The sequence below is a fragment of the Chiloscyllium plagiosum genome, unplaced genomic scaffold (genome assembly GCF_037043375.1).
Source record: "Chiloscyllium plagiosum isolate Xiang-an unplaced genomic scaffold, Cpla_swu_hap1 HiC_scaffold_45, whole genome shotgun sequence".
Taxonomy (NCBI): Eukaryota; Metazoa; Chordata; class Chondrichthyes; order Orectolobiformes; family Hemiscylliidae; genus Chiloscyllium; species Chiloscyllium plagiosum.
Window position 1 is genome coordinate 2,061,266 of NW_028270183.1, and position 17,622 is coordinate 2,078,887.

Here is a 17,622-nt window from a genome sequence, read left to right on the forward strand (position 1 = left end):
GATGAGAAGGGTGCTGGCAGGGAAGGGGCTGTTACAAAGGGATCGTTGTGAGTTAATTCTGTTGCCTCCCTCTCTCCCACAGGTGTGTGCAGATGCCACTCTTGTCTTCCCTCTGCTCGTGGCTGAAACATTTGCTCGGAACTTTGATGCACTTTCACCTCAGTCAAAGCTGCTTTAGGCCCTGGTCTACAGTCGCGGTGCTCCAGCCCCTGGCCTCCTCTCCCTGAATAACCCTGATGAGTCCTGGAATGCTGCTCCCTTGAGAACATATTGTGAATCTCAACTGCCTTAGCTTCAGCTCTGTACAGCAAATTATGTGTGGGATTTGTGGACTACAGCTGAGAGTAGAGGGCCATTAGTGCGAAAGTTGGGAAGGAAAGATGGAAGTCGGGGGGAGGGTCATGTGTGAACACCAAAGATTGGCTTCTGATCTAATACACATTAAGAGCTGAACGACTTGGAAAGGTGAATGTTTGCTTTGAAACTGGTGTGGATGAAGCAGAGATGTTTTGTCTCTTTTTAGCTTAACCAGAAAGAGAGGTGGGATGGTGGAGGTGAGGGAGATAAGATCAAGGACACAGGACCAGTGATACCCAGAGGACTTCAGTAAAATTGATTCAGGAAATTTCTGGGATGAACAGGTTCGGAGTTTGGTTTAACTTGCATCCTGAGTGTAGACCGTGCCAGAGGAGTTTGATCTGTGGTATGTCCTAGTGCTAATACACCAGCATGCTGTGCGCTCACCTGACAGTGAACAATCCATGATTCTACACTGGCACACTGTGCATGGGGTGGGAGATGACAAGCAGGAATCTGCTGTCAGGACCAGTCCAAAAACACTGTCCCCTCCCCCTGACTGAACATCTCAGACAGCTGGTTAGGTAAATCTGTAGATCAGGTGAATTTGCTGAATTGGTCATTTACTTGAAGCTGAGGCTGCTGCTTCCTGCATATGAAAAAAATCAGTTAGTCAAAGTTTCTGATTGTTTTCCCCGATTATAAAACATCAGTGGTTTTGAGTCTCTGTTTTTATTCACTTGGAAACCTGATGTTATAAATACAAATGTGAACCTCAGCCACTTTCAACAGAATAATGTTATTCACAACAAAATAAAGTTATGTTGCCAGTCAATTCTCAGTGCTGGATGAGTACTTAAAGACATTAACTTGACCATTCCCTTGGTTGAGAATTTCTGCCTTGTTCACCAGCCTCTGCTGTTATTGTTTTGAGCGAGACTCAGAGAGCTGTGTAAAGGTCCCGTGGTTCTCGGTAATACATGGAGCAGCTGGTCCTGTTCTAGTGATGGTCACGATGGGGTTGCCTCTTCACTGTCATCTCCCCAGAGCTGGACAGTATCCTCAGTGGCAGTCAGTAAACAGCACTGGGTGGGATGGTAGCTCAGTGACTGCACCACACCCTTCCCAACAGGCAGAGTGAGAGTGCAGGATCCCTGCAACCAAGACATCACAATATATCAAACAAAACTTGTATTTGTGCACCTTTCCCACTCTGTCACACCCCAAAACCCTTACTTTTATACAGTTCTGCCTTGTATTGTTAGAAACCAACAGTCTGCACGGCAAGATTGCACAGACAGCACTGCAATTACAAGGTAAGCTGTTAGTGATGCTACATAAGGGATATGTTTTGGAATTCCCCTGTGTCTCCTTGAAATAGTGGTTTTGGATCAGTAACACTCCCCACAGAGAGTAGACGTAGCCTCATTTACTGTCAAGTCCCAGAGTCAGGAGCTCTGACTGTGCAGCCGTCCCTGAATGAAGGCACTGTCCTGACAGTCTGAGTTAGCTGCTCCAATCTCTGAAATGCAACATACTCTGGTAAAACTGCTATTCACTGAGCCACCATCAACTGCCAATTTGCAGCACTTCAACCAATGACCATTCCTTCTATGAGAGTGTAGACTGGGCAGTATCTGTAATCTAAGCTGAATCACTCCTTAAACCATAGAATGATCACAGCGCAGTGTGCCATTGCTGGCTCGTGAATGAGCAATACACCAAGTGCTATTCCCCTTTTTCCCATAACTCTGCACTTTCTTCCTTTTCAGATAATCCAATTTCCTATTCATTGCCTAGATTAAACCTGCCTCCACTAGTGTCACCAGCATCACATTCTAAATCTTCACCAGTTCTCATCATATGTCAGCATTGCTTCTTTTGCCAGTTACCTTCAGTCTGAATTCAGTTTCTCGTTCTTTACACCTAAAGGATAACAACAAAATTCTGCAGATTGCTGGAAACTTGAAACAAACACAAAATACTGCACAAACTCAGCAGGTCTAGCAGTATTTGTGGAAACTTCAGTACAACTCCTCTTCAGGTGTGAATTCTCCAGCATTTTCTGTGTTTCTTCCACCAATGGGAACAGTTTCTCCCCATCCACTCGATCCAGACCCCTCACTGATTTGAACACCTCTCCAACCTCCTCTCAGCCTTCCCTCTCGGCCACAGACTCCCTGGGAGCTGGCACCAGACATTGTCAAGGGGAAGTCTTCAGATGTGGTGCATGTGCTCACCTCGATCAGATCCCAGAAGTACACAAGCCCATCCTCCGAGCCACTCACTACATGTGTGTCAGATTCATTAAAGCAACAATCCAGCTTGCAGTCTGTGTTCCTGTGTCCTGTATACCTGTTCAAACAAAGTGAAGCTTGAGCTCAGAGTATGGCAGTGCATTCAGTTCATTCACTTGTCTTACTACTGGGTTATGAAGTAGGGCACTGCTACCTCACAGCACCAGGGTCTCAGGTTCGATTCCAGCCTCAGGTGACTGTGTGGAGTTTGCACTGTGTGGGTTTCCTCCGGGTGCTCTGGTTTCCTCCCACAATCCAAAGATGGTGAATTGGCCATGTTAAATTGCCCGTAGTGTTAGGTGCATTACTCAGAGGGAAATGGGTCTGGGTGGGTTACTCTTCGGAGGGTCGGTGTGGACTGGTTGGGCCGAAGGGCCTGTATCCACACTAGATAAGCTAATCTAGTCAGTCCCATGAACACTGGTGAGCAGACATCTTTTGGGACTAAATCCTGTGGCACAGGGAGAAGGGGAGACATCTTGCTCAGTCAGACCATGGAGATCGAACAAGCACAACGAGTTGTCTCCCGCTCTTCTCACCACATGGAAACTCGTTCAATTCTGTAACGGATTTATTTCCACTTTCTAATGAACAATTTCGTTTTGAGAAAATCACTGAGAGCAGTGGCAGGGTCTTGAGTGGGTGGGCTAATGACCTGGGCACACATCAGTCAGGAAGAGAAAAATGTTAGTCACCCAAAACTGAAAATTCAACACTGCACAGAACCAAATAAACCTTGATAGAAAATTCTTTAATCTGATATTCATGTGACCATCTGTGTAGTTTTTAATAATCTTTTTGTTGAGCTTGTGAGACCCTGTCTAGCAGGATCACTGTTGTACTTGAGGTACAGTAATGTCTCCCCTGGGGAAAGAAAGGAGGTGAGGGGTCAGTGGTGAGAGGATTCAGCCCCTCAACTGCCATGGGAGGAGGACTCCGAGTTCCACTCAGTCCTGGCCGGCTGAAATAAACAGCCAGATTATAATAGGGTGTACAACATCACAGCAACATTCCTCCAACATCCCCCCCCCCCCCCCAAAACCAGGGAGGGCTCTGTACAACACCACAGTAACATTTCCACCCCCCCCTTCCCAGGGAGGCCTCTGTAAAACACCACGGTAACATTCCCCCTCAGTCGGTGAATAACTTCCCTTTTGACTATTTAAATTTCTGGTCAGGTTCAAGTGACTGATTACAGTTACAATTTGCAGGTTCGGTTTGGAGAGTGTGGAAATTGGTTCTTTGCAGCCGCCCACCCCTCCCTCCCTGAGGGTGGGTGTTGGGGAATAAGAAAAGGAGGCTGGAGAGTTAATGTTTGATTCAACCTTCTCAGAATATGACTAATTTCACTTACTCGCCAAGAAGCTCCCCAGTCTCCTTATCTAACAGGCGCAATGTAGAGTCCAGGCTCGAACTCAACGTGCACTGACTATCTTTGCTGAAACACACACTCGTTATTGGACCTGAGAGAGAGAGAGAGAGAGATAGAAAGACAGTCTGTCTGTAGGAAGGACATCTACTGTCTTGGTACTGACTGTAACACATTGTAGCATTGATAATACTCAATAACACTGTAGTTAAACTGACTGTCTAAGACACATAAACAAGAACTTGGATTATTTGTCTGAGCTGATGTGCTATATTTCCATCTCAAAGATTTGATATGGCCCCTCTCACTTAGCACTTACTTCCAATAAAATCTGCAAAAAGTTGTCCCATCCGTAAGTCGTATCTCCGAATTCGCCCATCGACAGACCTAAAGCAACAGGAAGCTGTTAGGCTGCACAGCAAATCAGGTTATATGTGGCACATTCAGAAAAAGGCACTCTCTTATACACTGGTGTTTGCTGTGTGTGTATCTGCAAGTGGGTTTCTATTTGTCATGCTGCCCTTGTTTCTTCTGTTCGCTCACCCTGACAGAATTTCATGGTCTGAAACTTTCACACTAGAAATCCCATCCTTTGCTTCATCCAGGATTTGAATAGGCTCTGAAGTCCGTGAGCGACAATCCCAGCACCGAACCGAAGTGTCGATGGAACCTGCAAACACAGAAACATAGAAATTATCAGGAGTGGGCCATTCGGCCTGCTTCACTGTTCTAAACAATTATGGCTGGTCATCCAACTCAACTCTCTGTTCCTGCTTTCTCCCCACAGCCTTCCAATTCTCTGGTTAGTTGAAAAGTGCACGCTAACCCACCTTAAACAGTGAATTATGCAAAAAGGAATCAGACTGAAATAATACAATAGGCTGAAAGGAGAGAGTGGCCAATTCCTGGTCAAATCTGTACTGTCAAGATTCCTCACAAATATCTAACTTCATCAAGTTGGACAACGTAAGAAAATAGCATCTAAACACACATCAGCATTGTTGGCAGTTATACCGTGCAATCCCGGGGCTGAAAATGGTTAAACATTCTTCTCTCTGTCCATCCCTCTGCCCACTGACACTTGGCAGTGCCCTATCCCTACAACCTCCTTCCTGCAGATTCCTGACCTTTAACCTCTGCCAGCAGCCATTTGCCCACTACATGCAATATTATATTATATTAATTACCAGACAATGTGAAACCAGAGCACACACAAATTTCAAGCCTAGATTGTGAAACTTGCTGATGTGTTGCGATAGATTGCAACAAGCTAGATACAGAATGCAAATTCACTCTGCCTGGATCTTAGTGGGAACCCTGTACTCACCTGAAACAATGACTGTCGATTCCTCATTGAACTGAACACAGTTTACTTTCTGTTTAAAACAAAGAGAAATCACAATTGGTATTTGGCTGAGAGCTGGGAAGATGGCAGTGAGCAAGAGTAGAGGAAGACAGCTGAGTGAAGGTGACATTCAACAGCTTTGAGGAGGATTCTAAATGTAGAGAGAGGTTTACAAGACCATAAGATGTAGGGACACAGGTAGGCCAATTTGACCCAACAAGTCTGCTCCACCATTCAATAAGACCATGGCCAATCTGACAATCCTCAACTCCACTTCTCTGCCTATCCGCCCAACTCTCAGTTCCTGACCTTTTCAACCTCTCCTCCTAAGACAGTCCCTCCATTCCTGGAACCAACTAAGTGAACTTTCTCTGCACTGCCTCCAGTGCCAGTGTAACTTTCCTTAGATAATAAAACTTCTCACAGTCTTCCAGTTGTGGTCTAACTAGTGCCTTGTACAGTTTTAACAAGACTTGGTACTCTATTCCCTTTGAAATAAATATTAGTGTTCCATTTGCCTTCCCTATTAATCAGTGAACTTGGATGCTAGCTTTTTGTGACTCATGTACAAGGACTCCCAAATCCCTTTGTGCTGCAGCTTTCTGCAAACCATCCCCCTTTAAATAATGTGCAGCTTTTCTATTCTTCCTGCCAAAATGCATCACCTCACATTTTTCCAAATTATATATTTTTTTGCCCATCCACTTAACATGTCCGTACCTCCCTGTAAACCTCTTGTCATCGTCGCCACTTGGCTATTTTTGTGTCTTCTGCAAATATGGTGAGAGTACATCCATTTCCCTCATCCAAGTCATTAATATATATTATAAATAACTGTGGCCCCAGCACTGATCCCTGTGGTACTCCACTAGTTACAGCGAATCCTCTTACAAGGATGCCTTCCTTGAAAATGCTCAATCCCAACTCAACTGCCTTCTATTACTTAGCCAATCCTCTTACCATGCTACTATACCATGCCCAATAACAAGGGCTTTTACACCTGTTGGCAATCCCCAAATATATCTACTGGTTCCCCTTTACCTGTCCTCCTTATTAACTTCCCAATTAACTGTAATACATTTGTCAGGCACGGTATTCACTTCATGAAGCCATGCTGACTGTTTGATCTTGGTATGTATTTCTAAATGCTCTATTATTATATCATTCTGTCATAAGCCAACCAGTCAATCATTATCTGTTTACTGTCTTCCTTTTTTGAATAAGGATGTTAATATTAGCAATTTTCCAATCTCTGTGACGTTCCCAGAATCTAAGGATCCTTAGAGGACTACGACCAAATAAACCACACTCTCTCTGTAGCTATGTTTGAAATCTGAGGTTGCAGTTGATCAGGTCCAGGAGACATACCAAACTTTAGCCCTATTAGTTTCCCTAAGACCATAAAATATAGGAGCAGTATTAAGCCATTTGGTTGATTGACCCAATCTAGTCCCACCTGCCAGCACCCGGCCCATATCCCTCCAAAGCCTTCCTATTCTTATACCCATTTAAGCAAAACAGAATTTACTTAAACACTACAGTTGAAACGCAAACAAAAGAGTTTAGAATAATTTAACTATTTGAAAACCCAACTGACTCAATACCGCAACTTAACAAAGGAGCTGTTCCAACTCCCATAAGCACACCCCCCCTTGGCAAAAGGTAAATTCAAACACAGGTTCTGACACAGAGAGAAGTCAGCCAGGGATCATCTGCTCCACTATCCAATCTTCCTTGTGGTTATCAATGCCAATGTGATTTTCCCAATCTGCATTAATATTAACATCACCCCTGATTAGTGTACTGCCTTTTCACATGTCTTCAATAACTCCTGATCTGTTATCTGCTTTACAGCCACTGTTAGTGGCTTATTAACTACCCCTCCCAAAGTCTACCTCCGTATTTTATCTTACCGTCATTAGATATTTTACATCTTCTGATTCAAGGTCATTTCTTGCTATCGCACTTGTTCCATTTCTTAGTAACAAAACTGCTCCACCACCTTCCCTTCCTGCCTGTATTTTGGAAATGTCATCTGCCCCTGAATATTTAGTTCCCACGTTTGGCCTCCTTCTAACCATGTCTCTGCAATGGCTATAAGAATATATCATTAATCTCTATTTGTGACACTAATTCATTTATTTTGTTCGAAATTAAGTAAACAGCCATTGATTTTGCATTTTACCATTTTTTTTCCAGCTTTGGCCTAATTGCTGATTTTTCTTGTGCTTGTACACTCTGTTCCTTCCTGTCCCACTCTGGGCATCATTATTAAAATAATTGTGCAACAATTATACCTTCTTTTTGTTGTGACAATGCTACTCCTTTAACAAGGTTATTTTTTGTTTTTTGTTTTCGAGAGGTAGTAGAAACAGTGGTGCTGACAATGGCAGGGCACTGGCCAGTTCTCCCAGTTGAGGTTTTTTCTAGTTTGGTTTTACTTGTAGCAGGCAGTCAGACGCTTCTGCAATGAAAAAGGTTTCAAGTTTCAGTAGATGATCCCTGGCTGACTTCTCTCTGTGTAAGAACCTGTGTTTGAATTTATCTTTTGCCAAGGGGTGTGCTTATGGGAGTTGTGGGAGTTGGAACAGCTCCTTTGTTAAGTTGCAGTATTGAGTCAGTTGGGTTTTCAAATAGTTAAATTATTCTAAATTCTTTTGTTTGCGTTTCAACTGTAGTGTTTAAGTAAATTCTGTTTTGCTTAAATGGGTATAAGAATAGGAAGGGTTTGGAGGGGTATGGGCCGGGTGCTGGCAGGTGGGACTAGATTGGGTTGGGATATCTGGTCGGCATGAACAGGTTGGACCGAAGGGTCTGTTTCCATGCTGTACATCTCTATGACTCTAAAGCCGAGTGGTTTGACCAGCTGCATCACTCCCGGAAAATCCACTTTATGTCTGCCTTTAAAAATAAGAAAATGTTAGGGTCAGAGCTATCTTCTTAAAGTATTTTGCTGGGGTCTGGCCTGGTCCATAACTTTGCTTTTAAGTGTACACATGCTCCCCACCCCTCGTCTCCTGAACCCTCCCCTCTTCTAACCAGTTTAAAGCCTCTCTCCAGCCCTAGTTACACAATTTGCCCGGACACTGATCCCAACATGGTTTAAGTGAGGCCTATCTAAACAATAGTGCTGCCAGTGCCCCATGAACTGAAACCGTTCCTCCCCCCACACATTTAATTCCATGATTTTATCTACCGTGAGCCTGATTGCCATGGTTCAGGCGATAATCCTTACGTGGTTTTGAGTTCTTAGTTTCCAGTCCTATCAATGTCACTGGTACTATGGGATCCCTGCCCTCCCATTCCAAGTTCCTGTCCAGTTTGAGGAGATCTCCTTTATCCCAGCACTGGGCAGAAACACCGCTTTTGAGACTCAAGCTCAAGGCTGTGGAGAACTGTGTCTATCCAGAATATACTTCCTTTATCACAACTATGTCCCTATTCCACCCCCCAACAACTCCCAAGCTGTCATGGTCAGTTTGCTCGTCCTCCCTGCTGTTCCACTCCCGTCCACATTCTCTTAACTGTTGGACAATTGCAGGGACAAAGGCTCCTCATGAGCTACCCCATACCTGGCTCACCTATAATCACACCCTTCCTATTCCTGACCACAAACCAATTAATCTAAAGGTGTGACCATCCTCTGGAGAAACATCCAGGTTACTTTCCCACTCTCTGATGGGCACTATCTCTGCAACTTCTGGATCAGTGGTGCTGGAAGAGCACAGCAATTCAGGCAGCATCCGACGAGCAGCAAAACTCAGACTTCAGCTCCTCAACTCATATCTCAAGTAGCTCAAGCTGCAAACACTTGCCACAAATCAGGTGGAACAATATAAGGTGAAGGAGTGAAGATTATAGGCAGATTGACTGATCACAGTAGCAGGAGAGAGCAAACGATCAGTATGTTGACTGTCCCCCCATTTCTGTGTCTGCCCCTAGCACAATCCCACTTCCAACAGGGAACACCATGGATTGTTGATACCTCAAGATTTTCCAGTGCTCCAATTATTTACCAAACAGCTTTCTTACCCCTCTGTGGCCCCGGAATTTCCGGACCAGCTGTCCTGTAGCCACGTCCCACAGGACAACAGTTTTATCGGATCCACACGAGCAAATCTGGCTATTATCACAGGAGCTGGGAGAGATGAGAAATCAGAGTATGAGTCAATGAAAGGGAACCTATAGCAGGAAGATGCAAAAATCCTCAGCACAATGCTTCCACCCCCACCAAGATCCCACACAAGGGCAAAGGTCATTGAGTGGATGACCAGCTGACCCTGAAGGCAAAGAGCATGAATTCACAGGCTGGGGATGGGGGGGGGGGGTCACATCAATATCAAAGCTATTAGAAATGTAAAAAGGTAAACCAGTATTTCATGGTACGGAAAATTAACCAGTTCAGTAAACAAGGCCATTCAGTCCATCAACAGCTTTGTCAATGCCTTGCTGTAGAAGCTGTACCTCTTGGTAAATAGGGGCTCGGGACTGAGATACTGTCAATACCTGGTGGACAGGGTGACAACGTGGGAATGGGCCACCATGCTAGGGAAAGCATCCCGAAGCGAATGTTGCAACTGCTGATACTCACAAATGCTGAACGGCGTGGAATGTGCAAACAGTATATCTTTATATTGCCTGTAAATCTAATCTTCACGCAGTATGCACATTGACTTCAAGCAGGAAGCATTTAAAAACACAGAAGTGAAAATGTGATTTGGTGTCAGTGGAAAGGCGTGCAGTAGTATGACAATCTGGCCTTACCCAGCAGCATCCAGAACCTCATATCCATGGCCACTGTAGGTCTTTAGGATGATTCCTCGATGTGGATTCCACAGTTTTAGAGATTTGTCACTGCCACAGGTTAAACAGTAATTGCCATCCACTACAGACAGAACACAGACAACAGCTAAGTAAACGGTGGAGAATCGCATCCCCACTAGACTGGATCTAAATGTCATCCAAATACATGGCACATAAGTGGAACATAATTTTTATAAATAGAGTCATAGAGATGTACAGCATGGAAGCAGACCCTTTGGTCCAACCCGTCCATGCTGACCAGATATCCCAATGAGTCTAGTCCCATTTGCCAGCATTTAGCACATATCCCTCTAAACCCTTCCTATTCGTGTATCCATACAGATGCCTTTTAAATGTTGTAATTGTACCAGCCTCCACCACTTCCTCGGGCAGTTTGTTCTATACACACTCCAACCTGTGCTTCTTGGGTCCTTTTTAAATCTTTCCCCTCTCACCTTAAACCTATGCCCTCTAGTTTTGGACTCCCTAACCTGAGAAAAGGACCTTGGCTATTCACCCTATACATGCCCCCAATGCTTTTATAAGCCTCTATAAGGTCGCCCCTCAGCCTCCAACACTCCAGGGAAATTAAACCTAGCCTATTGAGCCTCTCCCTATAGCTCAAACCTGGCAGGATCTTTGTACATTTTTTTGAACCCTTTCAAGTTTAACAACATCTTTCCTGGACCAGTATTGAACGCAGTATTCCAAAAATGACCTAACTAATGTCCTGTATAGTCACAACATGACCTCCCAACCACTATACTCATAGCACTTACAAATAAAGGAGGCAATGGCCTAGTGGTATTATCGTTGGACTGTAAATCCAGAGACCCAGATAATGTTCCAGGGACCCAGGCTGGAATCCCGCCATGACAGACAGTAGAATTTGAATTCAATAAAAATCTGTTCATTGTTGGAAAAACCCATCTGGATCACTAATGTCCTTTAGAGAAGGAAACTGCCATCCTTATCTTGTCTGGCCTAAATGTGACTTCAGACCCACAGCAATCTGGTTATCACTTAACTGCCCTCTGGGCAATTAGGGATGGACAATTAATGCTTTCAGCCAGCGACACCCTCATCCGTGAATTGGGGGGGGGGGGAGGAGGGGGGGGGGGGGGGGGGGAGGAGGGGGGGGGGGGGGGGGGAGGAGGGGGGGGGGGGGGGAGGAGGGGGGGGGGGGGAGGGGGGGAGGGGAGGGGGGAGGGGAGGGGGGGGTGCGGGGAGGAAGGGGGGGGGGGGGGGAGGAGGGGGGGGGGGGGGAGGAGGGGGGGGAGGAGGGGGGGGAGGAGGGGAGGGGGGGGAGGAGGGGGGGGAGGGGGGGGGGGGAGGGGGGGAGGGGAGGGGGGAGGGGGGGTGCGGGGAGGAAGGGAGGTGGGGTGCAGGGTTGGGGGGGTGTCTAAGGGATGTTTGGTCCTCCAGCCGTTGGCGGCGCTGTCCCGGTCCGTGAGGAAGCGAGTCGAGCCCGGGGAGGGGGCCGGGGGCCGGGGGCCGGGAGCGGCGGCGGCGGTTACGGTTACTGTTACCATTAAAGCGCACGGCCCGCACGGCGCGCTGTCCGCTCGGGAAACCCCGGAGCCGTGTCCTCGGGAAACGCGGGGGCTGAGGCCGAGGAGCCGGAAACGCCATCACGGAGTGACTTCCGGTTCCGGGTGAAGGGTCAGAGGCAACATGGCGGACCCGCGGCGGCCCAACAAAGTTCTGAGGTAAATATCCCGGAGAGCGAGAGTCACACAGCACAGAGGCAGACCCTTCGGTCCAACCCGTCCATACTGACCCAGGTATCCCAACCCAATCTAGTCCCACCTGCCAGCACCCAGCCCATATCCCTCCAAACCTTCCTATTCATATATCCATCCAGATGCCTCTTAAATGTTGCAATTGTACCAGCCTCCACCACATCCTCTGGCAGCTCATTCCATACATGTACCACCCTCTGTATGAAAAAGTTGCCCCTTCGGTCTCTTTTATATCTTTCCCCTCTCACCCTAAACCTATGCCCTCTAGTTCTGGACTCCCCGACCCCAGGGAAAAGACTTTGTCTATTTATCCTATCCATGCCCCTCATAATTTTATAAACCTCAATAAGGTCACCCCTCAGCCTCCGACACTCCAGGGAAAACAGCCCCACCCTGTTCAGCCTCTCCCCCCAGGCTCAAACCCTCCAACCCTGGCAACATCCTTGTAAATCTTTTCTGAATCCTTTCACGTTTCACAACATCTTTCCGATAGGAAGGAGACCAGAATTGCACGCAATATTCCAACAGTGGCCTAACCAATGTCCTGTACAGCCACAACATGACCTCCCAACTCCTGTGCTCAATACTCTGACCAATAAAGGAAAGCACTTTTTGCACTATCCTGTCTACCTGGGCCTTTCAAGGAGCTATGAACCTGCACTCCAAGGTCTCTTTGTTCAGCATATATCCTCAGGACCTTCCCATTAAGTGTATAAGTCCTGCCCTGATTTGCCTTTCCAAAAAGCAGCATCTCACATTTATCTAAATTAAACTCCATCTGTCACTCCTCAGCCCATTGGCCCATTTGATCAAAATCCCATTGTATTCTGAGGTAATCTTCTTCACTGTCTACTATACCTCAAATTTTGGTGTTATCTGCAAATCTACTAACTGTACCTCCTATGTTCACATCCATATTGTTTATATAAATGACAAAAAGCAGTGGATCTAGCACCAATCCTTGTGGCACACTATTAGTCACAGGCTTCCAGTCTGAAAAGCAACCCTCTACTACCATCCTCTATCTTGTACCTTTGAGCCAGTTTTGAATCCTGGATTAGAATGGTGCTGAAAAAGCACAGCAGTTCAGGCAGCATCCGAGGAGCAGGAAAATCAACATTTCGGGCAACGCCCTTCATCAGGAATACAGGCAGAGTGCCTGAAGGGTGGAGAGATAAATGAGAGGAGGATGGGGAGAAAGTAGCATAGAGTACAATAGGTGAATAGGTTTGGGGATGAAGGTGATAAGTCGGGGAGGAGGGTGGGGAAAGGTAGCAAAGAGTACAATGGGTGGATGGGGTGGGATATAGGTGATGGGTCAGAGAGGAGGGTGGAGTGGATAGGTGGAAAGGAAGATAGGCAAGTAGGACGAGTCATGGGGACAGTGCTGAGCTGGAAGTTTGGAACTGGGGTGAGGTGGGGAAGGGGAAATGAGGAAACTGGTGAAGTCCACATTGATGCCCGGGGTTGAAGTGTTCTGAGGCGGAAGATGAGGCGTTCTTCCCCCAGGCATCGGGTGGTGAGGGAGTGACAATGAAGGAGGCCCAGGACTTCCATGTCCTCGGTAGAGTGGGAGGGGGAGTTGAAATGTTGGGCCACAGGACGGTGTGTTCCCTCGCTTTAGTACTGGTGGGGACAGGTCTGTCACTATAACACTGGGGTACAGTATTGGCGGGGACAGGTCTGTCTCTTTATGACACTAGTTTACAGTATCTGGGAGACAAGTTTGTCTTTGTTTAACTGTGGGCTATACAGTTTATATTGTGTTATTTGTCTTTCAAACTTTAATCCCTGAATCATGATGTTTAATTGCAGGTACAAACCACCAGCCAGTGATAATAATCCAACCCTGGAGGATCCAACTCCGGATTATATGAACCTATTGGGGATGATCTTCAGCATGTGTGGGCTGATGTTAAAGGTACATCTCCTCCACCCTTTCAGTGTCTGTTCAGTTTCAGTGACTATAACAGGATTATACAGTCTGACGCTTCGACCCACACAGCCAACACAAAATAGGATAACTGGCATTGACATTGGTGGTGTCTAGTGGTTTTTGGGATGTGAGGGGTGTTGTATTGTTGGCTGTGTCTGGCATTGGTTATATTTCAGGGTCTGACTGCTGTCTCGCTTGTTCTCTCTCTAGTTGAAGTGGTGTGCCTGGATCGCTGTTTACTGCTCTTTTATCAGCTTTGCAAACTCCCGCAGTTCTGAAGACACAAAGCAAATGATGAGCAGTTTCATGTAAGTGAAACATTTTCTTATTAAACTAATTCAGTTCATCTCAAAACATAACAAACAGTTCTCGGTCTGTCATGTACTTCTCGTATCTGCTGTATTCTAGAAAATAACACAGACTGTTCATGCAGAGCACAGGAGGATCCCGCACAATACAATTAGAAACATAAGCAATACATCTGGGTTAGATTGGTGCTGATTGACACAAGCATATTGACCCCAGAGAAGAATCTTCTACTGTTTATGTTCCACTAGTGGCCCTCGATGATTTAGAGACTTGATGTTGATTAACATCTCATATGAAAGATTGCATTTTTAAAGTGCAGTGCGCCCTCATTACCGACACTCGGTGCTCCCTCAGCACTGACCCTCTGTCAGGGCGGCGCTCCCTCAGCGTTGACCCTCTGTCAGGGCGGCGCTCCCTCAGCGTTGACCCTCTGTCAGGGCGGCGCTCCCTCAGCGTTGACCCTCCGTCAGGGCGGCGCTCCCTCAGTGTTGACCCTCCGTCAGGGCGGCGCTCCCTCAGCGTTGACCCTCCGATAGGGCGGCGCTCCCTCAGTGCTGACATTCCGACAACTTGACATTTACAGATAGGTTGCTGGTTTTACAGCTGGGCTGTGGTGAGGACAATGGAGCCTCAAGAATGGAAGGAAGGGTAAGGAGCTTGAGTTGATTAGATGGGAGAGAAGTGAAGCAGGAGTTTGTTCTAGTGTTGCGAGGTGAAGATCGTCTTTGTGATGTGGTTAGCAATAAGTTCCTGCTGTAATGCCTGACATTTCACCACCTTGTTTTTCAGGTTGTCAATTTCAGCAGTGGTGATGTCATACCTGCAAAACCCACAACCCATGTCTCCACCATGGTAATGGATTGGGCCACCCCAACATCACCATGGTCACGGTTGGGCCACACCAAATTCACCATGGTCCCAGGCCATGTCATGACCACACCACCATGGTCATGGCCAGGGCCGTGCCCACGTCACTATGGTCATGGCCCTGGGCCAATGATCCAGCAACCCCCGACTGCCCCACCTCTCCCATATCATCATACCATGTCAATGACTCAGACCCCATGCTTAGTCTGATTGTGATAATGGCACAGACCTGTAATTATTTCCCTGTTATTGCCATGGTATTAGCTCAAGAACCTCCCCATCTTATATTACCATGGCAATAGGGCACCCCATCCCTCCCAGTAATGGCTGGCACCATAACTGGTACACGCAGTCCCCTCCCACCGCTGCACCTCTTCGTCCCTTCGTAACCTTGCCCTCTGCAGGACTCAACGATAATCACAGAACTCATGCTTTGCCCTTCCTGGATGTTACAATGTATGAAGATCAAGGGAAAGCTGTCATTGCCGAAGAAATAACTTAAATTACCTTTTGTTATTCTGAAATGTATCAGCTATACAATTTATTTAAATTGTGAATATTAATTGAAGCATGTGGAGAAGCTGTGGCCAGACCTCTGAGACCTGTGTGTAAAGTTTTCTGATCTGGGGTCTGACATCAATTGGAAACTGATTTGCTATTTTCAACCAGGATCCTAGCACCAGCTCCCACCCAGTGCCAGGTTGTCCCTTAATATGTCACTTTTATACAACTTTGCAAGAACTCTCATGAGAATTTGATTTAAGGAGCAACTCATAACTGAAGCTGCACACCAGTCTGAAGTAGCAGCAGAAGCAAGTTGTCCAATTCATTTGGCAACACTAATTCATCTAAATAGATATTTCACCAGTTTCCTAAAAGCCGCTTGGTTAATGAATACCATTTAACACAAGAACTGACTCTCAATATTCTTGTGTTGTTTTAAGATTCTTGCTTCGTGAGTGTTTCTCTTGGCAACAAATAGGATGTATAAGATCTCACTGAATAAAGAAAATAAATATTTGTGTCTTTGTTTTTTTTAGTGTGGGAAAGAATTTTGTAATTTATTTTGTTGCTGGAGATTAGAAATCATCAGTCGTCACTTCCCTTTCCAGAGCCCAGGGGCTGCTGAACCTGGGGCAATTGGGAATAAGGAGGAGTGAGGCCACTCCCATCACTTTCTTCTGACTCTTTTAGCAGAATGAGTGATTGATCATCAGAGCTCACACTGTCCTGGTTCTGGAGAAAGTGGAAGTTGAGCAGACAAAAGGGTATAATTTCTTCACATAGCATTCTATGGGCGGCACGATGGCTCAGGGGTTAGCACTGCTGTCTTGCAGCGCCAGGGAACCGGGTTCAATTCCTGCCTCAGGCGACTGTCTGTGTAAAGCTTGCACATTCTCCCCATGTCTTCATGGGTTTCCTCCCACAATCCAAAGATGTGCAGGTCAGGTGAATTAGCCATGCTAAATTGCCCGTAGTGATAGGTGTGTTAGTTGGGGTAAATATAGGCTAGGGGAAGGGGTCTGGGTGGGTTACTCTTCGGAGTGTCAGTGTGGACTAGTTGGGCCAAAGGGCCTGTTTCCATACTGTAGGGAATCTAATCTATTGCTGTCAGTATCCTGTCCACTCACTATCAGTGAATAAGGAAGGCCATTCAATCTATTTAATACATCTTCCAGAGACACGAGCGAGGGTTCAACCATCCACCATACATTCCAACATTTTATTATTGTCAGTGTTAGTTTGAGCTGGAAACAAACTTTGACCTGGAAAGTCAGCTCTGTTGCAGGTCAGTAATGTCACTTTGAGATAGTCTGAAGAAGATGTAATGGCTGAGAGGAAATGGACAAATGTTACAGGTGAGAGATGGGGAGGATCATGGGGAAAAGATTGAGATGGTTGAAAGGGAAAATGTCAAGGATTGATATGGGTTGGTTCAAAAGGGAGGTGTTGGGGAAAGGCTACGGGGAAATGTTGCTGCGAAGGGGCTTAAAGGGGAGAGGTTTGAAAGGGTTAATGGGAACATTGGTGTGAGGGGGGTAAAGGGGAGATGTTGCTATGAAGGGGGTTAATGGGAAGAGGTTGCTGTGAGGGTGGGGGGATTAATGGGGAGAGGTTGCTGTGAGGGTGGGGGGATTAATGGGGAGAGGTTGCTGTGGGGGTGGGAGGATTAATGGGGAGAGGTTGCTGTGGGGGTGGGGGGGATTAATGGGGAGAGGTGGGGGTGGGGGGGATTAATGGGGAGAGGTTGCTGTGGGGGTGGGGGGGATTAATGGGGAGAGGTTGCTGTGGGGGTGGGGGGGATTAATGGGGAGAGGTTGCTGTGGGGGTGGGGGGATTAAGGGGGAGAGGTTGCTGTGGGGGTGGGAGGGTTAATGGGGAGAGGTTGCTGTGGGGGTGGGGGGATTAATGGGGAGAGGTTGCTGTGGGGGTGGGGGGTTAATGGGGAGAGGTTGCTGTGGGGGTGGGGGGGTTAATGGGGAGAGGTTGATGTGGTGTTGGGGGGGTTAATGGGGAGTGGTTGCTGTGGGGGTTAATGGGGAGAGGTTGATGTGGGGGTGGGGTGTTAATGGGGAGAGTTTGCTGTGGGAGGTTGGGGGGGTTAATGGGGAGAGATTGCTGTGGGGTTGGGGGGTTAATGGGGAGAGGTTGATGTG

At 46.7% G+C, this 17,622-nt stretch overlaps 3 protein-coding genes across 4 annotated transcripts in view; 2 read left to right on the plus strand and 1 right to left on the minus strand.

The window, feature by feature from the left end:
- Positions 1-1,132, plus strand: part of dhps (deoxyhypusine synthase) — a 30,000-nt gene extending 28,868 nt beyond the window's left edge. For both annotated transcript variants that reach the window (XM_087983325.1, XM_087983326.1), the window contains exon 10: positions 83-1,132. In XM_087983325.1, coding sequence (XP_087839451.1) covers positions 83-178 — 96 coding nt within the window. In that variant the 3' untranslated portion in view covers positions 179-1,132. The remainder of the gene's footprint in view (positions 1-82) is intronic.
- wdr83 (WD repeat domain containing 83) lies at positions 1,011-11,749 on the minus strand. Its single transcript, XM_087983327.1, has 9 exons — positions 11,641-11,749; positions 10,073-10,193; positions 9,341-9,446; positions 5,291-5,339; positions 4,507-4,633; positions 4,283-4,350; positions 3,949-4,057; positions 2,538-2,652; positions 1,011-1,451 (listed from the first exon to the last, which is right to left on the minus strand). Exons 1-9 carry the CDS (start codon positions 11,741-11,743, stop codon positions 1,308-1,310), a joined length of 942 nt encoding a protein of 313 aa, XP_087839453.1. The 5' UTR covers positions 11,744-11,749; the 3' UTR covers positions 1,011-1,307.
- On the plus strand, positions 11,687-15,985 carry wdr83os (WD repeat domain 83 opposite strand). The gene is made up of 4 exons (XM_087983328.1): positions 11,687-11,820; positions 13,669-13,774; positions 14,000-14,097; positions 14,888-15,985. The coding sequence occupies exons 1-4, from the start codon at positions 11,786-11,788 to the stop codon at positions 14,952-14,954; spliced, it is 306 nt and encodes a 101-aa protein (XP_087839454.1). The 5' UTR covers positions 11,687-11,785; the 3' UTR covers positions 14,955-15,985.
- The last annotated feature ends 1,637 nt before the right edge of the window (positions 15,986-17,622 follow it).